The sequence below is a fragment of the Ictalurus furcatus genome, chromosome 26, assembly GCF_023375685.1.
Source record: "Ictalurus furcatus strain D&B chromosome 26, Billie_1.0, whole genome shotgun sequence".
NCBI classification, from domain to species: Eukaryota; Metazoa; Chordata; class Actinopteri; order Siluriformes; family Ictaluridae; genus Ictalurus; species Ictalurus furcatus.
Window position 1 is genome coordinate 7091374 of NC_071280.1, and position 23571 is coordinate 7114944.

The 23571-nt window shown below is 38.7% G+C and overlaps 2 protein-coding genes across 4 annotated transcripts; one reads left to right on the top strand and one right to left on the bottom strand.

Moving 5' to 3' along the window:
• Nucleotides 1-628: 628 nt before the first annotated feature.
• atp5pf (ATP synthase peripheral stalk subunit F6) lies at nt 629-4331 on the top strand. Its single transcript, XM_053615593.1, has 4 exons — nt 629-764; nt 1584-1760; nt 1858-1982; nt 4230-4331. The coding sequence occupies exons 2-4, from the start codon at nt 1591-1593 to the stop codon at nt 4256-4258; spliced, it is 324 nt and encodes a 107-aa protein (XP_053471568.1). The 5' UTR covers nt 629-764; nt 1584-1590; the 3' UTR covers nt 4259-4331.
• A 1395-nt stretch (nt 4332-5726) lies between these two features.
• Nucleotides 5727-23511, bottom strand: jam2a (junctional adhesion molecule 2a). Of its 3 annotated transcripts, XM_053615591.1 has the most exons (11): nt 22850-23511; nt 15852-15917; nt 15617-15730; nt 14879-15028; nt 14508-14695; nt 12362-12464; nt 12114-12221; nt 8065-8077; nt 7542-7613; nt 7041-7074; nt 5727-6439 (listed from the first exon to the last, which is right to left on the bottom strand). In XM_053615591.1, exons 1-11 carry the CDS (start codon nt 22896-22898, stop codon nt 6401-6403), a joined length of 936 nt encoding a protein of 311 aa, XP_053471566.1. In that variant the 5' UTR covers nt 22899-23511; the 3' UTR covers nt 5727-6400. The 3 variants fall into 3 exon arrangements, with proteins under 3 accessions (XP_053471566.1, XP_053471565.1, XP_053471567.1); XM_053615590.1 differs by lacking the exon at nt 22850-23511 and having other exon boundaries at nt 15852-16580; XM_053615592.1 differs by lacking the exons at nt 5727-6439; nt 7041-7074; nt 7542-7613; nt 8065-8077; nt 22850-23511 and adding an exon at nt 9901-11626 and having other exon boundaries at nt 15852-16580.
• Nucleotides 23512-23571: the final 60 nt, after the last annotated feature.

Genomic DNA, 23571 nt, shown 5'->3' on the forward strand with positions numbered 1-23571 from the left:
TGTATTCTTCAGTTGTAACAATATTGAACTGCTTTAAGCAATTGGTTAAAATAGTGTTAGACCAGTTTTGTCACTGATAACATTACATTTGGAATAATGATTCAGAGCAAGCAGGAAGAATTTCTAATTAATAACATTAATTCTAGCCAACACAAACATTCACTGTTTTCCTCAAAGAACTGTCTTTGTTTTTATCATCTATTAGAGCTCATGGAAAGTAAACAAGCACTGATATTATTTTAACTTGCATACTTCATATAATGTGATATGATCATGTTTTTATATATTATTTGGGTGGGTGTTGTAATTTTTTTTTATCTCAGTCTGATTTTGTTTATCTCAAAATAAATTGATGTACAATATCTTATCTGTTGTACATAAGTGAAATTGTTGCAATTTAAAAAATGAAAGAAAGAAGACTGAACTGTGCACACTGGTAATTACACTATTTGAGTAGTCTAACACTTGCACTCAGCAGATGGCGGCAATGGGCCTTCCTCCTTTCCGTCCTTTACATTTTATACCCATTTTGTAACAAACCCCGCCTCTTCCGCTCGCAGAGTCCTGCCTCCTGCATTGTGATTGGATACACGTTCTTCCTTACAGGAAGTCTACGAATCAGAGGGTAGCCTTTATACCGGAAGTGGATTTATTAAAATACGGGTAGGGAAAAAAATATCGCTCAGAAGGAGAAGGAGAAAAATACCCACAATACTCTGCGTGGGTAAGGCAGCCATTACTTGCGAACGGAAGCGAGTTGCAAGGTGACTGTGATGTTCTTCATTGTAAAGCGGTTTATTTGACCTAAATTCTAGTCAGTTTGTGTCTGCGTTTATTCTTGAAGGCAGATAACTGTTTTAACAAGTATATATGCACATTTTATTTAGATTTGGCGTGTAGTTTGAATGTGTTATGGCAAGATAGTAGCTAGTTAGCTAACTAACATTAGCATTTATGTGTATCACAGTGAGTGGCAGCTAAAGTCATTTCAGTAGCGTGTTAATGCTGCGTTCACGGGTAATCGGGTTTAAGGTCAATCAGATCAGTGTTTACGGTAATAAATTGTAGAAGTAATTAAGAATAATTTAGATACCCGAGCGAGTTTGTGTTTTGTTAATAACCTTTCCTTTTTCATCATGGCGCAGGAAAGGACAATTATATTGGATGATTGTGGGTATAATATTAATATATATGTGTATGTATGTATGAGGCGAACTTTTAGTAACCAGTAGGTCATAGATACTGCTTTAAGAGCTGATGGCATTATGTTTTTTGTTTGGTTTTTTTTTTTTTTACAACATTGGGTAAGGAAAATACCAGAGTAGATCAGGCTATTTAAGGTTAGTGGTGTTGTAAAGTGTGAAAATTGGATAATCAGTAGCACGTGAAGGAAGCATTACTCCATGGGAGTGTTAAAATATGGATTAAGGGGTGGAGTTAAACTTTGTTTGAGCTTTAAAGTGAGCTGGTCATATGCAGTTATAGTTAACTAGTTCATGTCAGGTGGAAGAACAGGCTGCTTGAGAATAAACGCCTCCTCAGGTATTTACCCAATAACTGAAGTGTTTGATTTTGTTGTTAAGACACAGCATGGCGCTCCGTCGGCTCTTTCAGCTCTCCTCAGTCTTCCGCTCGTCTATGAGTGTGACTCTGCGCAGGAACATCGGCATCTCTGCTGTCCTTTTTAACCGGGCTAAAGATCTGGACCCTGTACAGAAACTCTTTCTGGACAAAATCCGCGACTACAGCGTCAAGAGCAAGTGAGGATCCATGACCAGACAGATGAGAGCCACTGAGCTTTTGTCGTTTCCAAATCGTGACCTTGAGCTAAATCGGTCTTTTTTTTGTGTTCTGTAGGAGCTCAGGCGGAGTGGTCGATGCCGGTCCCAGCTACCAGAAGAACATGACGGAAGAGATAAGCAAATTGCAGAGATTATATGGAGGAGGCGACCTGACTAAATTCCCCGACTTCACATTCACAGGTTGGTGTCGGATCTGCAGCAGGGTCGTACTGTAGTACTTTTATAGCACTTCTTCACTAAACAACAAATCCAGACCCGGGGCTATATGTATCCTGGCCGAGTGCGTGTGTCGGGAAACGAGCCAGTATAACGTGAGTGATTAAAGTATGTGAACCTCTAGGATTAGCAGTTTAATTTGAAGGTTAAATTAGAGTCGCATGTTTTAGTCAGTGGGATGACAATCAGGTGTGAGTGAGTGCCCTGTTTTATTTAAAGAACAGGGATCTATCGGAGTCTGATCTTCACAACACGTGTTTGTGGAAGTGTATCATGGCACGAGGAAAAGATTTCTGAGGAGCTCAGAAAAAGAGTTGTTGATGCGCATCAGGCTGGAGAAGGTTACAAAACCATCTCTAAAGGGTCCACAAACTTTCAAGCACCACTGTAGGCTGTTCAGCTCGATTGTGTTGTATTCATATAGAAGACATAAACAAAATGAAGACATTTGTTATTGGCCCTGGAAGACAGCAGATTTTCCTTGGGGGGAGGAATGTAATTAGGGTTGCAACTAATGATTATTTTCATAATCAATTAGTTGGATGATATAAAGCTTATAAAAATATATAGTATTTATGCATTATTTTTTATGGATGCACAAAACAGCACTGATAATTAAACCTTGCAGTTTCTGTTCTTACTCGTGCTCCCACTGTGTATCAGCGCGTCTATACTGCGAGTGAGGAGCAACGCGGCCTTGTTACCAATAGATCACTTCCGTTATAATAAACGGCAGAAGTTACACACCAAGTGCGCAAATACAGCATATAATGACAATAAACCGGAATTAAAATAAACTTTTTAAGCAGCCTGCACCAGTTTCCCCAACATAAGTTTGTTCTCGTGCATCACTGTCGTGCGTCCATGCTACACAACCTCAGCTTTGTAAAGTTCACAGGTTACAGTCTTCTCCACGGTGTTTAAAATAATATAAAATGCCCCCCTGCCTTAGAGGACTTTGAGGTTGCACGCTTTTTCCCGCGCTCACTTGACGATTTTGTCTCTGTCTAATGGTGACTGAGGTCATGTTGGGTATGAAAGTTAACGTTGACATAAACAGTAAACAAGACATTTATTTTCGTTGACTCTGGGTATCTGGTAAAATTAGCCACAGCGCATTACGCTTGTTTGACGTCATGTGCCATCGACTGGGAAACGGCTTATACTTCCAGGTAGTAAAAAAAAAAAAATGCTCATGTTCCATGTGAGACGATATTACCCTTTAACAGTAGAGTGCATAGTGTAAGTGTATAGTACATCATTTGGGACACAAGTTTAGTATTTACTCTCCAAGCTAAATAGCACCATGGAAACGTTACTGTAGGTAAATAAGTAAAAATGAATGAGAAATGTTTAATTAGTGTTTACAATTTGCTATATTGTTTAAATCCTCCATAAAAAGGACTTTTGAAAAGACAGAGAAACTTTGCCCGGAAATGCACTGGCCTGCTGATGAAGATTTTTCTTGAGAGGAAATTCCAGTTAGAGACATTAAACAGCACATCTGTGTGACTATACGATCATTTGATGGTCTACGCTATTGTAGCCCCACGTGTATGTCCCACCTGGTATTTAAGTACAGCATGGCTCGATTGGCAGTATAAATAGCGATAACACGGAGTTGTGCAGCAGTGTCTGGTGGAAAATTGTTAGCTATAATATATTTCCTTCAGATAGTACTTTTAATCTTTAAGATCTTTAATTTTCTGGTGGCCTTAGAAGACAATTAATTGTTTACACTCACACATACACATATTCTGCGATGTGTTGGCATCCCGTCCAGGGTGTCTCCCCCATCCCCCCGCCCCCGCCTTGTGCCCCGAATCCCCTGGGGTAGGCTCCCTGTGACCATGTGAAGAATAAGCACTACTGAAAATTGACGGAAATAAACTTTTTCATCTTCATTGTTTCCCACAAGTAAAGCACAGGATGTTGTTAACCTCATGATTAGTAAACAGTATCTCAGAGGTTATTTTGAGATGTTCTAATCCTCTCTTAATGCATCAAAAAGCCTCATGTGTGTACACGCACGCTTAGCCAGAAGGATTTCTATCTGACTCTAAAAACAAGGATCATGGGTTACTGATTTCATTTTACCTTCTATAATTTAACACTGTGTTGTTTAATAATGTCAGCAGGAATAATTATATTTGGAGTCTGCTTGCTTTCATGTCAGTCCACTAAATCCTTGTTTGTTTTTTAATTCAACAGAGCCCAAGCTGGAGGAGGTGGCCAAGTGAGCAGCCCTCAAACTGCGTCTGTCATTCAGAGTGATGAAAATAATTATTTAATAAACCCCTTGGTTGAAAAATAGGTAGAATTTTCTTGTTTTTTTTATCCATCCATCATAATAAAATCCTTCTCCTGCTGGATAAAAAATGTCAGACACCCTCATCAAGAATAACATTTATGTGATATGTAAAATAACAGCTACAATACTGTAGCATTCACCCTTTCAAGATGTGGTACGGGTTTAACCTGTACTCCGAAGGATTCATTTTTAAACAATTTTGTCTGACTGGTAAATCCTCATGCGTCACTGCAGAAGACGTTCATCGTATTTCCTGCAACAGATGCAATCAGCTGTGTGTTGGGATAAGTGGAGAGAGAAAAAACACTCGTTTCACCAAGTAGATTTTTACCATCAGAATAAAAAAATTGGTGGTGCTAAAAAAAAAAAAAAAAAAAAATTAAGCTAATTTCTTTCTACATCTGTAGCATATGTGTAATGACCACAGACATGAATTTCAACATTTCCCTGTAAGAAAAGAACAGTAGCCTGGTTAGTAATATTTCATAATGGAAATAAAGTGTGCTTGTTTGGTGTATATGAAGCATACTTTGAAATCTTCACTCAAATATGTTTTTGAAAATTTAGACTGGATTTTTTTTTCACATGCATATGCTTAAAATAAATAATTAAATAAAAATTTGCACTTCCCAGCCTTGCTTTAGTAGGTAATCTAAATTGGATACTACAGCCTTGTGCTGTAGAACTGCTGCTGTTATCATAAAGATTCTTGTGCTCATCTCAGGACTCGTATTCACGATATGCTCATACCAAACATCCTTTCACCACACTGTTAGACTTTATACTGTACAGTCGTAGAAGAGTAATGATTCTGAATCCCACGGTCCGGAGTCACCCAGAAGTAGACGGGTTCCCTTCCGAGTCTGGTTCCTCTGAAGGTTTTGTCCTCATGTCTCAGGGAGTTTTTGTCAGTGTTGCCTCTGACTTGCTCCTTGAGGATCTTGTTCTATATCTGGATTTCTGCATGCTTTTTGTGATGTGAATTTTCAGGGGTTCCCCGACTCACCCCCTCCCCCTCCCCTCTCTACAGGAAAACATTAAATTACTGTCTGCAGCAATCAGATATAGGACCTACAGGTGCGGTGAATACAGATTAGGTGGGAAACAACCCAAATTCAGGAATTTCCAGGACAGACATTTCTGGATGACACAAAATGACATCTGTTCACATTCCTGGTTGAGAACTACAGGAGAGTAGTGAAGAAGTGTTAAAAAAAAAAAAGTGAAAAAAACCTCTCATCGATCCTCTCTGAACTTTAGAGCCCCAGGAAAAAGTTGTTTTAGCATTTGCTCTTTTAAATATTGATTAAGTTGTCTTCCTGAAGCTTCAGAAATACTTTATAGACACAGCTGACTACATTTTGTATTATAAAAAAGGAGCATCATTAACACTCACATAAAAAAACAAAAACAATCCTTTTTAATGCTGATAAAATATACAGCAAATCATTCATGCATTTCAACCTAAACAGTTACTGTACAATTAAAATGAAAAGATACAAATACACTCTTAATTACATACAGAAATGATCATCTCACTCGTGGGAGGCATTCTAGAAAGCTCAATTCTTGGTTCGTGACCACGTTGTTTCTTCATGCAACCAGTGAATCTAACATCCTAGTAACGCTCCCTTAGCAACACACAGGGAGATGCAGGGAACATCAAGTACATCAAATTCTGTAATAATTTGCTTTATAGTAATATATTTTAGGGAGGCTCACCCTTTAAATAAAATAAAAATAAAAAAACTTCCAAAGTGTTGCACATTTCAGCTATGATTATGTTTGTGTACGTATTACATCCACCAGAGGGCAGAAGTGAGCAAAGAATGCAGAAGGGCAGTGGTCTAACACATTTTCAGTGGTTGGGTTCGATCCAGCACTACCACACCAAGTCTTTTTAGAGGATAGATATACCCAGAACAGTCGTACATGAAGGGGACAAATTCAGATCTTCTTGTCCCATTCATATCCACAGTAACACTGAGAGTTGCACAAAGGGACGGTCTCCGGTTCCAGGGGCTGTAAATGCTGCATGGGTGTTTCTGATTTGAGGAAGGGTTAAAGCTTCTTACAGCATAAATGACTGTGTGTGTTTGAAGTCCTGAATCTGTGAAAGTTCAAAATTACAATTCAGATATTGCCAACTAACAAATAATGCAAGTAATGTCATTTGTAAATATGTGTATCTACACCAATACTATTCTAAATGTAACATTTTTATGTAGAATCACAAAGCGTGAGTTACATAGGAAACCAGATAGAAACCAAACTGGCTGTGTTTAATGAAAAAAAAAATGACCCCATGTTATAATAATTTTATAAATTCAAAAAAAAAAAAAAAAAATCAAGGCAGGCTGGATTTAGTTTTATTTTAAACAAATAAAGGTGTAAGAAAAGGCAGGAAGTCTAACCCCAACCCAAACCTAACCAACAAGTGTAACTTTCCACACAAAGTTCCATGCTAATAATTATGAATTTGCAAGTGAGACCATGTTGGAGGGGGGAAAAAAAGTTCTGGCATCTAATTTCTCTTCAAATAATTTACATTTCATAATACGTATACATTTATGTTCTAACAGTTTTGAACATTTCCCCTACCCTTTTTTTTCTCTCCACTTTTTACACCCCTACTATATACTCTTTCTAGGTCTAAACACGTGTCTTCATAGCTTAATGTAAAAATATAGCTCGGAGCACTTAATACTCACATTTTGTGAAGGAGGTCCATAACCAGCATGGGGGCTATGGGGAAACAAATACACCACTTCAATGAAAAACAATAAATCTGTGAACAGTATTTTAGAGAATATAAATTGGCAGGATGCTGAAATAATGGCAAATTCCTCCAGAACAAACCCTTTGTGCTTAAAATAAAACACTATTGTCTTAAAAATAAAAGACTGTAGACCTAGACATTAACTTGTGTGTTTTAATCGGCTTATCGGTTTCCATTGGTCTCGTTTTCTTAGTTGTCCATCTTTGGGCAGTGTTTCTATGAAAGTCTAACTCCATGGATTGTTCTTGGCTTATTGACAAAATGGAGCACTTTTTTTTATTCAGGTTTATTACGCTGTGTTTGTTAATGATTATCTTTTATCTTTGGTGCAAATCTTAATTTTACTGCTAAGTCCTTATTCAGGCATTTCAGCTGTTACAGTGCTCCTATTTCTCAATTATTTTCTTTCCATCAGTCACTCTGTCTAACTCACATGTCCTCTGATCTGTTGAGGTTCTGGCTGCTGATGTGAGCCACTCCATGACACTGTTGGATCCAGAATGACCTGCAATAAGGGGCCATGGGGGTAACAGGTCAGAGGTAACAGCTGGGGGCAACAGCACACTGTGCATCATGCTAATGTTTTATAGCCAGTGAGTGTGTTTAATTGACTTTGGGAGGAAAAATGAACAAAGGGGATTAAGCAATCGCATGCAGACACTATACTATACTATACTATACTATTCTATACTACAGTCCTCGCAGATGGAAAGCCAAACACACTTCATGCTGCTAATAACAAGCCATTATTCAAATGGACAGTGAAGCCAGTCGCATGTCTGTGATATATTTTCCACACTCTAGCAAATAAATACATCTCCAATAAGGAACCAAACAACAGCACATGTGAATGAACTCCTTAAAAACGTTTTTAGATGTTAGATAAAGTCTGAAGTCTTTAGTTTGGTACATGGTAAAACACACACACACAACACAAAGTCAGATTGTATTCTTACCTTCCTCTGTGTCCTGTCATGAAGTGAGTAAGCCGCAACAAGGAAAGAAAAACAGAAAACAGGTTACAATCATGTTTCCCACAATTATTCAGCCAATTTAATAACAAAACTGTTCAGTGTCACGTATCAAGAAACTCTGGACTCCATTTCCCATCAGCCACTGCACTGCACTAGTTGTCACATGACCACCTGCACCTGATTCACGTTTTGGTTAATGAGCACTCCCGTGTATATATAGTCCGTGTCTGCACGGTTTGTTTGTCTTTCGTTGTCTTAGATCCCTGTGTTCCATGTTTCTTGAGCTTGTTAGTCTATGTTTAGTTTTGCCACAGTATTCTACCAAGTAGTGTTTAAGACTCATGTTGTTTATGGCTTGGTGTTTGTTTCTTGCCACAGTGTGTTGTAGTCAAGTTGTCTTAGTGTCTTTGTTTCTTGGTACGTTGCTTCAAATAAATGTCATTATCTGCACCTGCTTCTGGCTCAACCTCGAATTGTGACAGAACGAAAGACCTACTATCAGAAGCAGCAGATCGCCTCCACGATGGAAGCAGCAGGAGAACGGAGGAGACGCAGAACCCGGAAGTCGACGCCAACCGTCCCCGCTATAGACTCCGTCCACTTCCCACAATGGACATCTATGGAGCTTCCAGACCCATTTGACGGATTTTTCGGTGCCCCAGAGTATTTCCTGGTAGACTGTCAATACTATTTCGCCAGCCTGTTAGACCCTAAGCCAGAGGAGAAGCAATGGCTCCGATTTATGTGGTCCCGGTTCTTTGGACCGGCCCGTCAATGGGTGCAGCTAAAACTGGAGAAGCACTGTAGGAACCTGGACGGTGTAGAACAGTTTGTGGGGGATTTCATGTTGCAATTCGGGAGTCTGGAGGCGAAGGAGGAGCTAGAACAACTTCTCAGGGGGGTAAGTCTGGAAGGCGAACCTGCCCTGCCGTTTACCCACTACTACAGGCAACGTCATACAGAGCTCAACCCTGAGATCCAAGCCAAGCCTCCAGTCCCTGAGATCCAAGCCAAGCTTCCAGTCAGGAAAGTCCAAGTCCCAGTCAAGTCTCAGGTCCCTGATATCCAAGTCCCAGTCAAGTCTCAAGTCCCTAAGGTCCAAGTCAAGCCTCCAGTGCCTGAGATCCAAGTCAAGCCTCCAGTGCCTGAGATCCAAGTCAAGCCTCCAGTGCCTGAGCTCCAGGTCCAGCCTCCAGTGCCTGAGATCCAAGTCAAGCCTCCAGTGCCTGAGCTCCAGGTCCAGCCTCCAGTCCCTGAGCTCCAGGTCCAGCCTCCAGTCAGGAAGGTCCAAGCCAAGCCTCACGTCCCTGAGCTCACGTTCAAGCCTACTGATCCAAATGACCAAATGCTGCTCACGCCCAAGTTTACCGACCCGGTCGCCCCAGTTCTGCCCGCGCCACAGTCCGCCGACACGGCCAGCCAAGCTCCGCCCGCACCACAGTCCGCCGACACGGCCAGCCAAGCTCCGCCCATGCCCAAGAGTCACCTGGTGACCTCAGAGCCTCAGCCTCCCCGTTCAGCTGTGGACGCCGCTCAGCCTCCCCGTTCAGCTGTGGACGCCGCTCAGCCTCCCCGTTCAGCTGTGGACGCCGCTCAGCCCGCCCCGTTCAGCTGTGGACGCCGCTCAGTCCTCCTGCTCCATGACAACTAGTGTTCCCCCCCTTTTGCTTCGAGGAGACCCACGCTCCTCTCCCTGGCCGCACGGAGACCCACGCTCCTCTCCCTGGCCGCACGGGGGACTTCGCCCTGCCTTCCTGCTCGGCCGAGGTCGTCGCCCTGCCTTCCTGCTCGGCCGAGGTCGTCGCCCTGCCTCCATGTTCCGCTAAAGATGTCGCTCCTCTCCCTGGCCTCGCGGAGAACCTCGCTCCTCTCCCTGGCCTCGCGGAGAACCTCGCTCCCCCCTTGAGTCTCATGGAGCACATCGCTCCCCTCTCCTGTCCCGTGGAGGACATCGCCCCGCTTTCATGCTCTGCCGAGGACATCGCCCCGCTTTCATGTTCAGCTGAGGAAATATCTCGGCCTCCCTATGCCATTGTGGAAGCTGCCTGGCCTCCTGGTTTTGCTGGGGACATTTATCCCAGGGGACCAGGACCACCAGAGGGAGGACGTATAATTTTGGGCACTCCGGGAGTAGCGCCCTTGGGGGAGGGTTCTGTCACGTATCAAGAAACTCTGGACTCCATTTCCCATCAGCCACTGCACTGCACTAGTTGTCACATGACCACCTGCACCTGATTCACGTTTTGGTTAATGAGCACTCCTGTGTATATATAGTCTGTGTCTGCACGGTTTGTTTGTCTTTCGTTGTCTTAGACTCCTGTGTTCCATGTTTCCTGATCTTGTTAGTCTATGTTTAGTTTTGCCACAGTATTCTACCAAGTAGTGTTTAAGACTCATGATGTTTATGTCTTGGTGTTTGTTTCTTGCCACAGTGTGTTGTAGTCAAGTTGTCTTAGTGTCTTTGTTTCTCGGTACGTTGCTTCAAATAAATGTCATTATCTGCACCTGCTTCTGGCTCAACCTCGAATTGTGACATTCAGCGGCATTTGCGTTATTTTAAATAAACTGGAAAAGGGGGTTTAATAGTAAATTATCAAGAAATTTCCATGCTAATAATTATGAATTTAATAACCTCTATAAAAGCAGAAATTTTGGCTTAATTGAGCCAATTGTACCGTACATTAATTGAGAGTATATTTTAAATGTTAAATCTAATATGAAAATATGATGTGAATATCACAGTATACAGTGCCCTCCAGTAATATTGGCACCCTTGTTAAATATGAGCAAAGAAGGCTGTGAAAAATTGTCTTTATTGTTTAACCTTTTGATCTTTTGTTCAAAGAATTCACAAAAATACTCCGCTCTCATGGATCTCAAACAATTGCAAACAAAATACAGATTTATTTTAAAAAAATCTTTGTTAAATATAGCTGTGTGACAATTATTGGCACCCCTATGAATTCATATAAGAAACATATATTTGAAGTACATTCCCATTGATATTTAAAAAAAAAAAAAAAAAAAAATGTACATCTTGGTGACTAGAAACAGGAAATTGTTCAACCATGACTTCCTGTTTCACAGGGGTATAAACATGAGGTAACACATAGGCCAAATTCCCTTAGTCATTCATAACAATGGGTAAGAACAAGGAATATAGCTGTGATTGTGGCAAGAGTCTATAAGAAAATAGCACAAGCATTGAAAACGCCCATTTCCACCATCAGGTAATTAAGATGTTCCAGTCAACTGGAAATGTTATGAATCAACCTGGAATTGGACGTGTGTCTATATCGTCTCAACACACTGTGAAGAGGACGGTTCGAGTGGATAAAAATCTCCAAGTATCACAGCTGGAGAATTGCAGAAGTTAGTTGTGTCTTGGGGTCAGAAAGTCTCCCAAACTACAATCCGAAGTCACCGACATCACCACAAGTTGTTTGGAAGGGCTTCAAGAAAAAAGTCTCTACTCTCATCCAAAAACAAACTTGAGGGTCTTCAGTTTGCCAGACACTACTAGACCTTCAAATGGGATCGGGTTCTATGGTGAAATGATGAAACCAAAATAGAGCTTTTTGGTAATAAACACCAGAGGTGGTTTTGGCACACACAGAAAGGTAGCCATATTTTGAGATACTGGATATTTGACTTCCGTGAGCTGTAAGCTGTAATCATCAAGATTAAAACAAAAAAGGCTTGCAATATTTCACTTTAGGTTTAATGAATCTAGAATATATGAAAGTTATAGAAATATATTAATTAAATTATGGAAAAATTTAACTTTTCCATGATAACATTTTTTGAGATGCACCCATATATATATATATATATATATATATATATATATATATATAGTCTAAATAAATTTCAGTGTGCAGCCACATAGACATTTGAAACACATTCAGTCAATTAGCTAATATTATGAAGAATGCAAAAACTGTAATCACTTACTTAGGTCAAATAATTATGCAACCATGTGAGCTATATAATGTACGTGTGCAGTAAAAAATCAGATTTTGTAAACTTACGGTTAAAGTAGCCTTGTCGGTGGGCATAACAGACCCCAAGAGTGCATAAAGTTATGATCATGCAAAAAATGACAATCCCGGCTACAATCCCTGGAACATTTAGATCATCTAGGAGAGTGGGATGAGAAAAGAGAGCACTGCAAAATAACTCATGGAAATATAAGCTGAGAATTATGTGGAAAGTAAACATAAGGGATATGTATTTGGTTATGTTTAATGGTCTTGCACACACAGAAGCATGCACTTACCAACCGTCATGTGATTTCCGACACAGCTCTTTGGCTTTCCAACCCCATTGTTGGCCTCACAGTGGTACAGTCCTGAGTCAGCTATGGTAACTGTACGAAATGTCTATTCAAAAGAAAGAACATTAATATGTTAATAACAAATATTGAATATTCCAACCTAATTTGTACTGAGGGCTGTTTGGGTGCTTGTCTATGTGCATGTGTTGGAAATGTCAGGGTCAAGTCGGTGTTTATTTAGCAAGATTAGTCCTGTCTGTCAAAATCAATTTGTCACTCTGGCTCTCTAAGTCTGTTTAAGCTTACTTTGTAACAGAGATTCAACTGGACTCGGAATTCTTAACAGGTTAATTAGATGTAGGTGACAAGAGTAGGGGACACAATCTAATTATGTGTAGGACTTGCATTTACAGTATAACTGATTTGTCCCTTTGTGCATAATGAATGACCACAGAGGAACATTACTGTGTCAGCTTTATAGTTGCGATATAGTTCCTAATGGATTTGATCAAAATACTATAATGGTACAATGATGATTGATGCCATTTCCCTAATCTGTGGCATAAATACAGTGATATCATTAATAAGAAAGAAAGTAATTTTGTCAAGAAAGCCAATTTGGCTGTTTTCTCTCACCATCAATCTGATATCCAATCTGTGAGCTTACAGTGGATATAAAACGTCTAAACACGCCTGTTAAAATGACAGGTTTTTGTGATGTAAAAAAAATGAAACCAAGTTAAATCATGTCAGAACCTTTTTCACCTTTATTGTGAAATTGCAACACATAAATATGAAGTGAGAAACACCCAGAAATGTTTTTTGGGGGAATAAAAAGAAAAAGAAAAAATGTCTAATACACAGCTTGCATAAGTGTGCACACACTTTTTAAATTGGGAATGTGTCAGTGTTCATAATCAACCATTCACATTCAAACTCATGTTAAATACTAATTAGTGTACACCTGCCATCAATTAAAGTGACTGATTACCCCCACGAGTACTGGATCTCATTGTTGAAAAATATCAACCAGGAGAGGGTTACAAAAAAATTTTCTAAGGCATTGGGTATAGTATGGAACACCATAAAGACAATAATCAACAAGTGGAGAAAATATGGTAGACAGTGATGCTACTAAGAACAGGACGTCCCTCTAAAATTGATGAGAAGATCAGGAGAAAACTACAGATTAGATAGATTAAAAATAAATCCAATCTCCCAAAACTATGTGGAATAATGTGTTATGGTCTGATGAGACCAAAGTTGAACATTTTGGCCATAATACCAAAAGATATCATCACATCACCAAAAGAACACCATAACCACGGTGAAGCATGGGGGTGGCAGCATCATACTTTGGGGCTGCTTTTCTTCAGCTGGAACTGGGGCTTTAATCAGAGTGGAGGGAATAATGAACAGCTCCAAATACCAGTTAATCTTGACACAAAACCATAAGACTTCTGCTCAATCACTTAAGATGAAGAGGAATTTCAGCTTTCAGCATGACAACGAGCCAAAGCAAACCTCCAGATCGACAAACGAACGGCTTCACCAAAACAAGATGAAGGATTTGGAACCTCCTGTGCACAGGAGACACCCTTACAATTTGACAGAGTTAGAATACTTTTGCAAGGAAGAAAGTCAAGATGTGCCAAACTGATTGACTCTTACCCAAAAAGATGTTGTGAATGTTGTGATAAAATCTAAAGGTGCATCAACTAAGTATTAGTTTAGGGGTGTGCAACCAGGTTACTGTACATTTTTTATTTTTTATTTTTTATTTTTCCCCCCTCAAATGATTCTTACTGTTTTTCACTTTAATTAATAGGTTCAAATTTCACAGTAAAGTTAGAAAAAGTTCTGACATTTTGGTTTCATTTTTTACATCACAAAAACCTGCCATTTTAACAGGTGTGTGTAGACTTTTTATATCCACTATTCAGAACATCCATTTATTCAGAACAGGGTAAATAGTGCTTTCCTCCAAGTGTGTTATGCTGCCCTGTGACAGAGCACGTTCGGTAGTTAGAAAAGATGTGAAGATTGGCTTCACATGTCTCAGAGGAAGCATGTGGTTGCCCCATCCTTCTAACTGGACACATGTAAAGGTAATGTATATAAATATTGTATACATAATGTTTGGTCTCACAAGAATGCCTGTCTCCTTGCTGACAGAGTAAGTGGCATTGGTATGGCGCGGTGGAAAGACAGGATTCTTGTCTTTGTACCAGGTGTAGCTTGCAGGAGGAATACTGTACTTGTCCCTACAGCGCAATGCCACTCTAGATCCGGTCAGCGCAGAGCTCGGGATCTCACAGGACGGGATGTGTGGAGGTACTGAGGCAGAGGAAGCAAAGCATATTGAGCAAAGCGAATAATCAAACGGACCACATGCAAACTTTATATGAATTCTAACACAAATCTGTAAGAGTTTGCAATCCGGAGATGCTAGTGAATGATGGTGAAGAAAATATAAGTGAGAATAAAGAGTAAACCAATCACACAAATGGAGTCTCCTACCCAACACTTTTAGAGTGAGAATGGTCTCTCCCAGCTGGACATCGTCAGCAGCAGCGCTGACCTCACAGCGATATTCTCCAACATCCTTCAGTGTCACCTTCTGTAATGTTATTGTTGCCCCTTCCATCTTTGCACGTCCCATATAAAATCCTGTGAAACAAAAGCTATGATGATTACACGTTCATACCCTTCATAGCCAAAAGACACCTGACCATCATAACCATACAGTATGTGGGCCTTCCAAAAACTGTTGCTACACATTTATCTAAAATGCTTTATCCTAAGGGGTCTAGCCCAAAACTGTTCCAGCATGGCAATTCTCCTGCACATAAATCAACATCCATAAAGACATGGTTGCCAAGGTTGGTGTGGAATAGCTCGAGTGGTCTGCATACTGTCCTGACCTCAACCCCAGTGAATATGCACCAGGCCGCCTCACCCAACATCAGTGCCTGAAATTACTAATGCTCTTGTGGCAGAATTTCCCCTGAGGGTTCAATAAAGTACATCCATCCATCCTTCTATCCCAACAACCACAATCCAAAATCTAGTGGAAAGCTTTCACAGAAGACTGGAGGCTGTTATAGCAGCAGAAAAGGACCAACTCCATAATAATCTGAAAACTAAAAGAATTTTTCATATTGTTTTCTCTAACTCAAACTATTTGGCCATAATGGTACATTCTGATACATTTAAGCAGTAATTACACAGTTGTCTAGATATAACTAGGCCATTCACCTGCGAAGCTGCCATTAAAGTAGACAAAGGAGGTGCCTTTTTCTTCCATTTTCTTCCACTCGATGCGAGGATTCTGATCTTTCTCTGTCTTAAACTCACAGGAAAGCTTGGCCTCTACAATGGACACCAAATATGAGAAGAAATATCGAATAATATCAATAATATCAATAATAATAACTGATTGGGTAGAGATGTGTGTTACATTGTGTCTCATTTCTTACCAAACTTCACTCACCTGAGTGTTCCTCCACTTCTACTATGCGGCTGGAGGTGGAGACCATAACGGGGGTAACAGGAACACCTAACATAGAGACAATCGACAAAGCTTTCCTTTCAGGAAAAGGAAACAGGTGTAGCCCTTCCTCCCTGCTGACTGGATTATGCATCACACAACCATTGTTCATCATCCTGTTTCTGCTCGTAGGTTATTTGTCATATCATCAAGCCACCATTCGCCATTCGGTTGTCATGCTTCACATTGCAGTATATTGCCATACAGTATTGTCTTGAAATTAATGTTTCATGTTCCAAATACAGCACCTTGACGTCTTTGTTAGTTATAAATACAGATAAAGCGTGAAATCTATATTCAGTAGGAGACTGCAGCTATACAATCTTCAAAGCAGCTTGGGTTTAGCCTGTTCTTCATAATTTATTAGAGCAGGTCTGTATGGTTAATTCCCATTCCCAAAGCAATTCTGATTAACCCTGCCCACTCCAGCAGTTATTTTTGGTTGACTTACATATCCCAAATTCCCAAGTCAATACTTTGACTTCTATATCCCAAAATATATTTTAAAAAAGTATACACAAAAGATGTAGTAAACATATTCCGAAGCACCCCATGAGCACTGCACTGTGTCCAATACGCTGTTAATGAACGAGGTCTTTCTTTGTCCCACAAGCTTCGTATCTGACCGCCCACTCTTGCCTGTACGATAGTAAAAATGAATTGTGAATAGAAATGGAGTTTCTTAAATAGTACCAAAAATATGTTGCTGACTCCTTGTGTAAATAAGACTATAAGAAAGACTAGTGCAGGTGAGTCTGGGTAATGTGTTGTTTTATTGTTTGTTTGTTTTTTTAAAAGATGCAGATATGCAGCTGAGCTTAATCTCATACATACTATGAAACACTGCATAAGCGTCACATTGAGCTACTGTCACTCTAATTAACCCTAGAGGACATGATTCCTTGTTTACAGACATCGGAAATCTAATCAAATGGGAAAATTAAAAGATCACTGATTGCTGGTTGTCTGATTCATAGGTCAGTCTATTTCAGGAGAGCAGCTTCCTGTTAGGAAACTGTAAATGCTCCCTATTTGTTTCTGGCTGTCACTGGTTAGGCTTCTGTGGTGGTGTTACACTTCAAATTCATGTATAATGTGGTGTTTCCTGCCTCTGGTATCAGTTTCACTTCCTTTTTAGTGATGATGACAAATAGGCACAAATGTCAGTGTCACTGTTGGAAGGAATTTTTTCAGTAGGCAAGAATAGTAAGGCAACAAATTCATCACTCATTCATCTCTCAGAACAAAAGGGCTGTACCATCAAGGATATTTTTAGTATCTATACACAGTATGTGTCATTCACATAGGAAAGTGAATATAGTAAAGTATCCTATCAAATCTCTAAATGTTCAACTGTAATCTGTAAGGTCTAGTCTTATTCTAAATGGAATAGCACAATTTCTTGTGGATGAACAGATTTAATGCTCTGTTTAAAATGATTATACAAAATGTATGTTTGTAATAAAATTTTAAGGGTGGGTTGCACCAATAAGGATTAAATTAAGCACAGTTTAGAGCTAATCTAGGATTTGTTGATCTGGGCTTTATTTTAAATTGAGTTGTGTTGCATCGCTTCATTTTAAACACAGATTAACAAATCGGGGATTAGAATTCTAACCTGCGATTAAAACCTACATTTACGATTCATTTTCTCCATCATGATTGATTCGCCATTGACGAAACCGCAGCAGTGCATGTGGATTTCATAAACGTGGAAAAACTGAATTCTCCAGTGTAACTAAACAGCACCAATGTAAGGGATCGTGAACTTTAAACTTTGAATAAAAAAAAAATCAATGCCGTTATTAAACGCTCATTCACATAACCGATACAGTCTGAGCAAATGGCCAAATTTAAATAAAATAATTACAAATCTGAGTTTAAAGTGATGGAGCAGCAAGATTATAGTTAATCCAGGTTTACTGTTAAATTAAATCCAGGATTAACGTGATGGTTTAAATGCAAGCCTGCTTATTTTTAAACAAGGTTTAAAATTTGGTGCAACAGAATTATTAGATAAACCTTGATTTAATCTAGATTTAAGCTTAATCCTTATTGGTGCAACATCAAATATTTTTGAAGGAAGTGACCTACATGATGTGAAAGTGATGCTTGTGAGTTCTAGGTATCATACCTCATCTTTTCATTGTGGGCTTTCAAAAAGCTTGGCCACCATCAAGGAATAGTAAAAATATCACTTCAAAAACAGATGCTATGTTTGAGACAGATGTTATACCTGCAAGGCAAACTACCGGTTTGTTCTTGTTCATGTGCTTGTTCTGACATGTTATTGTTTTTCGATGGAAACAATCTACACAGGGATTTTATGAGGTGAAGTTTATTTATCATGTTTGAAAGGAGTTTCCAGTGTCTGCACTTTGTTACAGGCAGAGGTAAAGCTGTTAATTTAAGTTCTCAGACATGGGAAAGTCTTCAGAACAGATGAAAAGACAGCTGTTATAATGTAAGTGATAGCAGGAACTAACTTGTTTTGTTGATGTTAATAAGTAAACAGTTGTTAACGTTGGCAAATTGCTGTGATATAAAAGGAATAAAACACTTCATGATGTGCTGTTACTGGAAAATAATCAAATACAGGGTATTGTGATGCAGCCTGACATGAAGCCAGACACATTGCTGGTAGGAGGATTGCCTACATTCATTTCCCCTTGGATTCAATAAAGTGTTATAACAGTCTTTATTGAATGAGTCTTCAAATATAGCGGCATATACACTTTTTGCAGAGACAAAAAGAAGGTAAATGAGATAACTGCACCAACTTATCTCTGTATCTGTGTAGTTTCTCCTCTGAGATATAGAATGGTTACATTTAAAAATACAATTTTATTAACCTTATATCCTGTACAATTCTCCTTTATTTCAGACTGATATAGAACCAGTTTACTCCACACAGGGTGGGTTGCACCAATAAGGATTAAGTTTAAATCTAGATTAAATCAAGTTTATTTAATAATTCTGTTGCACCAAATTTTAAACCTTGTTTAAAAATAAGCAGGCTTGCATTTAAACCATCACGTTAATCCTGGATTTAATTTCACAGTAAACCTGGATTAACTCTAATCTTGTTGCTCCATCACTTTAAACTCAGATTTGTAATTATTTTATTGAAATTTGGCCATTTTCTCAGACTGTATCGGTTATGTGAATGAGCGTTTAATAACGGCATTGATTTTTTTTTTATTCAAAGTTTAAAGTTCACGATCCCTTACATTGGTGCTGTTTAGTTACACTGGAGGAGTCATATATTTCCACGTTTGATTGATTCACATGGTGAATCAATCATGATGGAAAAAATGAATCGTAAATGTAGGTTTTAATCACAGGTTAGAATTCTAATCCCCGATTTGTTAATCTGTGCTTAAAATGAAGTGATGCAACACAATTCGATTTATTAAAATAAAGCCCAGATCAACAAATCCTAGATTAGCTCTAAACTGTGCTTAATTTAATCCTTATTGGTGCAACCCACCCACAAAGCCTAAACGTCATTCCCGAAGAGAAACTCCCAAAACAGCTTGGAAGCAGTTGGGCATTTTATCAACAAAGCTTTATGTCAGCCTTGTAGCAGGCATATTATAATTTCACTTTCCTTTTGAGCTATATTGTAACAACCTGGCAAGAACACATGACGATACTCAGAGAAGGAAAGCAAGAAATAGAGAAAGCTATTGTATGAGGCAATCTAGTGGATGGTGGGCATTCACATGGACATCCTGACAAAAGAAGGAGATAAGAAGGTGGTGAGGACAAGTGGGACATGCTATCCACACTTCCTCTTAACATTCCTGATGAATCTCCAACAGCCAACACACACACACACACACACACACACACACACACACACATTAAAAGACTTATAAAGCCAGCATATATTAGATGCTAGCTCACTTTGTCCAAGTAACACAAAAGTACTCAAGGAAACTTTCACTAAAGGGCAGGGACAGAGTTAAAGCTATAACACTACATAATGGGAAAAATATAGTTCTATTTTCATTCATTCATTCATCTTTAATAATCATGTTATCATCACATAAAGCCACTGAGCATGAGGGGGGAATATACCCTGAATGGGACGCCAGTCCATCATTCACACGCATATTCACACAGTAAAATATTTAGAGGCAATTTATTGTAGCCAATCCACCTCCTGACATCTTTTTGGGACACAAACAAGGGGAGACCATGTGAAATCCACACAGAGAGTAACACGAGATCATGATCAAACCAGCGATCCTGGACCTGTGAGATGGCAACAGTACTCACCACACCACCATGCAGCCCTAAATAATTTTTTATGTACGAGTGTTTGTGGCAAAATTTGTTAAATATTGTACTATTTAACAAATTAATATTATACACATTTTTATAATTAAAATATATTATTGTATCTTAAGGTCTGAGATGTCATAAATATACATACTACTGCTAGTTCATCATTACACAGAGGGAAATCATTTCATGGCAAGTTATAAATAATCTCATGTAAATCACTTGGCAAGTGGTAAGAAAGAGTGACAGAGAGAGAATACAAAGGTTCTCTGTGTGTATGTAATTCTGCACTAGTCAGAGGGAACAGCTGGCTCAGACGGGTGGCTCTGGTACAGAGAGCCCCGCCTTTATACACACACACACACACACACACACACTCAAACAGCTAATAGTTCACCCTCCGTTTGTCTTTGTCACATACATCTGAATCATCTGAAGAGCAGAAACAGAAGCACACCCTTGTGTATTTGTATTCTATATCATAACTTTCATATTAATTGCACAGAACAGAGAAAATCAAACTCAACAAAGTCAAAGTCAACAAAGCAGAAGCAAGCATTATCAACTACATCATAAACATCACTGTTGAACTTGCTAAGTTTAATAACTACATAGCCACATATAAAATCATGGACATTGACTAAACACCTACAGGGTATCAGACTCGATGGACTCATATGAACACATTGTGTTTTTACTGTTAAATTCTGTGGATTATAAATTATATATATATATATATATATATATATATATATATATATATATATATATATATATATATATATATATATAGATAGATAGATAGATAGATAGATAGATAGATAATCCATTTTAAGATTCAAAAGTTCTTTAAAAACTCCTGTCTTCAGATTTGCATATTCTCTGTGACATGGTTACATAATGCTTAATTATAATATGTGTTTTATTTATAATATTGTATAATGTATGTATATATATATATATATATATATATATATATATATATGTATAATTGTATATATATATAATATCGTGGTTTAGTGTTGTGTGAATGGTATTTGCATGTTGTATTTGTGAAGTGACCTTGGGTGTCGTGAAAGGTGCTTTTTAAAAAATAAAATGTATTATTATTATTATTATTATTATTATTATTATTAATATTAATATTATTATTATTAACTACCGGTCAAAAGTATGTGGACACTTGACTGAAATGTTTCTCATGATATTAAAAATCTTTTGATCTGAAGGTGTATGATTAAATGTGTGAAATCGGTGCTGTAGACTAAATATAATCGTGCCGACGTATTCATCCCTTTCATTAGAAAACTAACATTTTATTTACAAAAAAAATTTTATTAAACGGACGACTCTGAGTGAAATGAGTGAAAACTCTGAGTGAAAACTCCTTTAATACTGTTTAAAAATCATCTCGGGGAAATTCCTCAAGAAATCAGTTGAGAAAACGCCAAGAATACATTTCGGGAAATTCTAGGTAAAAAGGGCGTCGACTCTGAAGATGATAGAATACTAAATTATTTTGGTTTATTTTGGATTTTTTATCACAACATAATTCCCATAGTTCCATCTGTGAGTTAGTTCCATCTCCAGAGTTTTGATGACTTTCTTATTATTCTAAAATGTGGAGGAAAAATAAATAAAAAATAAAGAATGAGTGTGTCTTTTGATTGGTAGTGTAAATAAATATATATACATATGGACACCATCACTATTTTCTGATTACACTGTGACCCCTCACACTGCTTCTCGCACTACAAACTGGCTTTCTACTTTTTCCCTCCTATGATATAAAGATACGTGCTGTTCTCTATTACCAACATGTGCTGCAGTAGTGATAAGTCCTCAGTTTGATGTCTTTACTGATTTAATAGGACCATACATTTCTGTTACTGTTTTGTTTCCTGATATTTCTGAAAGTACAGTCAGTGTAAATGATCCATCACATGCTAAATTCAATGTCCCTACAACTATTGGACATTGGCTATTCAATTACTGATGTGCCATTAATTTTTCCCCCTGTTTAGTAATGTGAACCGTGCAACAAAATATTTTGTACATGCTACGACATATTCATCTGTTCTGTTGGGGATCAACCTTGTGTATTGTTTGTATATTTATATCAGCACTGTATTAGCAGTGTGTGTTGTGTGTGCAGTAATCCAAATAATAGATAGTCAGTATGATAGTCACATACTTACCTGATCCCCTTTCAAAACAATGAAACCTTTCCTGTAGTGTAGGCTAATTAAAGGTTCTGCATTTATTTGTTACTGAATGATTTCATTTCATTTATCAAATTATGTATTTACTGAAGGATTTTTTTCCCCACTCATGAATAGCTGAATGTAAAACTCCCACTTTAAAAAAAAAAAAAAAAAACCCAAAACAAAACATGTATTTTCACTTATTATTATTACTTTTTTTTTTTAAACAGAAACTTATTTATATAATTTATTTATTATATTTATTTAATTTCATGTGAATATGTTATGTGTGTTTTAAGGAAGGAGGTGAAAAAGCATACCCTTTCACTAATGTGTTTTTATTTTCTGACCAGGCTACACAATCAGCCACTTCCTAAGCAGCCTACAAGTTAATTCCATTGTCAAAGCCTTAAGAAGAGCAGATGGGTGAAAAGTCAGGCTACTTACTCTGTAGTAACAGTGGTAAAAGTACAGGCAGGAAAACAGCAATCTTCATTTTATCCTGATTTAAATGTGTGTTGCCAAAGAAGTATTAGAGCTTAGTAGGATAACTGGAGTTCTGAGCTGTCCAAGAGTTGATAATGTTTTCCAATCTCCAAACAGGTGTGTTTGTGTGTGTGTGTGTGTGTGTGTGTGTGTACACCAGACAGGTCCTTTTAATCCGAGGCACGACTTGCGCTTTCTCCTGTCTTGTATCCCAGTACCCTGTTAACTCTCTTAGGCTCAGACACGCTCTCTGTATGGTAGACCAAAAGGGTCAATGCACTAAAGAGACACCAGAGACATGTTTAGAAATGACATGTTAACTGGGGGTGACTTAGTGGTTAGTTTGCCTCGCACCTCCAGGGTTGGGGGTTCGATTCCCGCTTCTGCCCTGTGTTCACAGAGCTTGCATGTTCTCCCCATGCTTCGGGGGTTTCCTCCGGGTACGCTGGCTTCCTCCACCAGTCCAAAGATGTGCATTTTAGGCTGAGTCACATTACCAGATTGTACACTAGATTGTATGTAGTGTGTGTATGGGTGTTGAGTGTGTGTGGGATTGTGCCCTGCATTGGGTCGGCACCCCGACCAGGGTGTCCCCCACCTTGTGCCCAGAGTTCCCTGGGATAGGCTCCAGGCTCCCCGCGACCCTGTGTAGGATAAGCGGTAGAGAAAATGGATGGCTGGAT

What these genes read in the sequence shown, in the direction of transcription:
- atp5pf (XM_053615593.1), top strand. Translation starts at nt 1,591, where the DNA reads ATGGCGCTCCGTCGGCTCTTTCAGCTCTCCTCAGTCTTCCGCTCGTCT. An exon ending in GACTACAGCGTCAAGAGCAA is followed by an intron (nt 1,761 to 1,857) that starts GTGAGGATCCAT and finishes TGTGTTCTGTAG; the next exon opens with GAGCTCAGGCGGAGTGGTCG. An exon ending in CCCCGACTTCACATTCACAG is followed by an intron (nt 1,983 to 4,229) that starts GTTGGTGTCGGA and finishes TTAATTCAACAG; the next exon opens with AGCCCAAGCTGGAGGAGGTG.
- jam2a (XM_053615590.1), bottom strand. Translation starts at nt 16,023, where the DNA reads ATGATGAACAATGGTTGTGTGATGCATAATCCAGTCAGCAGGGAGGAA. An exon ending in CTTTAATGGCAGCTTCGCAG is followed by an intron (nt 15,029 to 15,616) that starts GTGAATGGCCTA and finishes TTTGTTTCACAG; the next exon opens with GATTTTATATGGGACGTGCA. An exon ending in TCTCACTCTAAAAGTGTTGG is followed by an intron (nt 14,696 to 14,878) that starts GTAGGAGACTCC and finishes CCTCTGCCTCAG; the next exon opens with TACCTCCACACATCCCGTCC.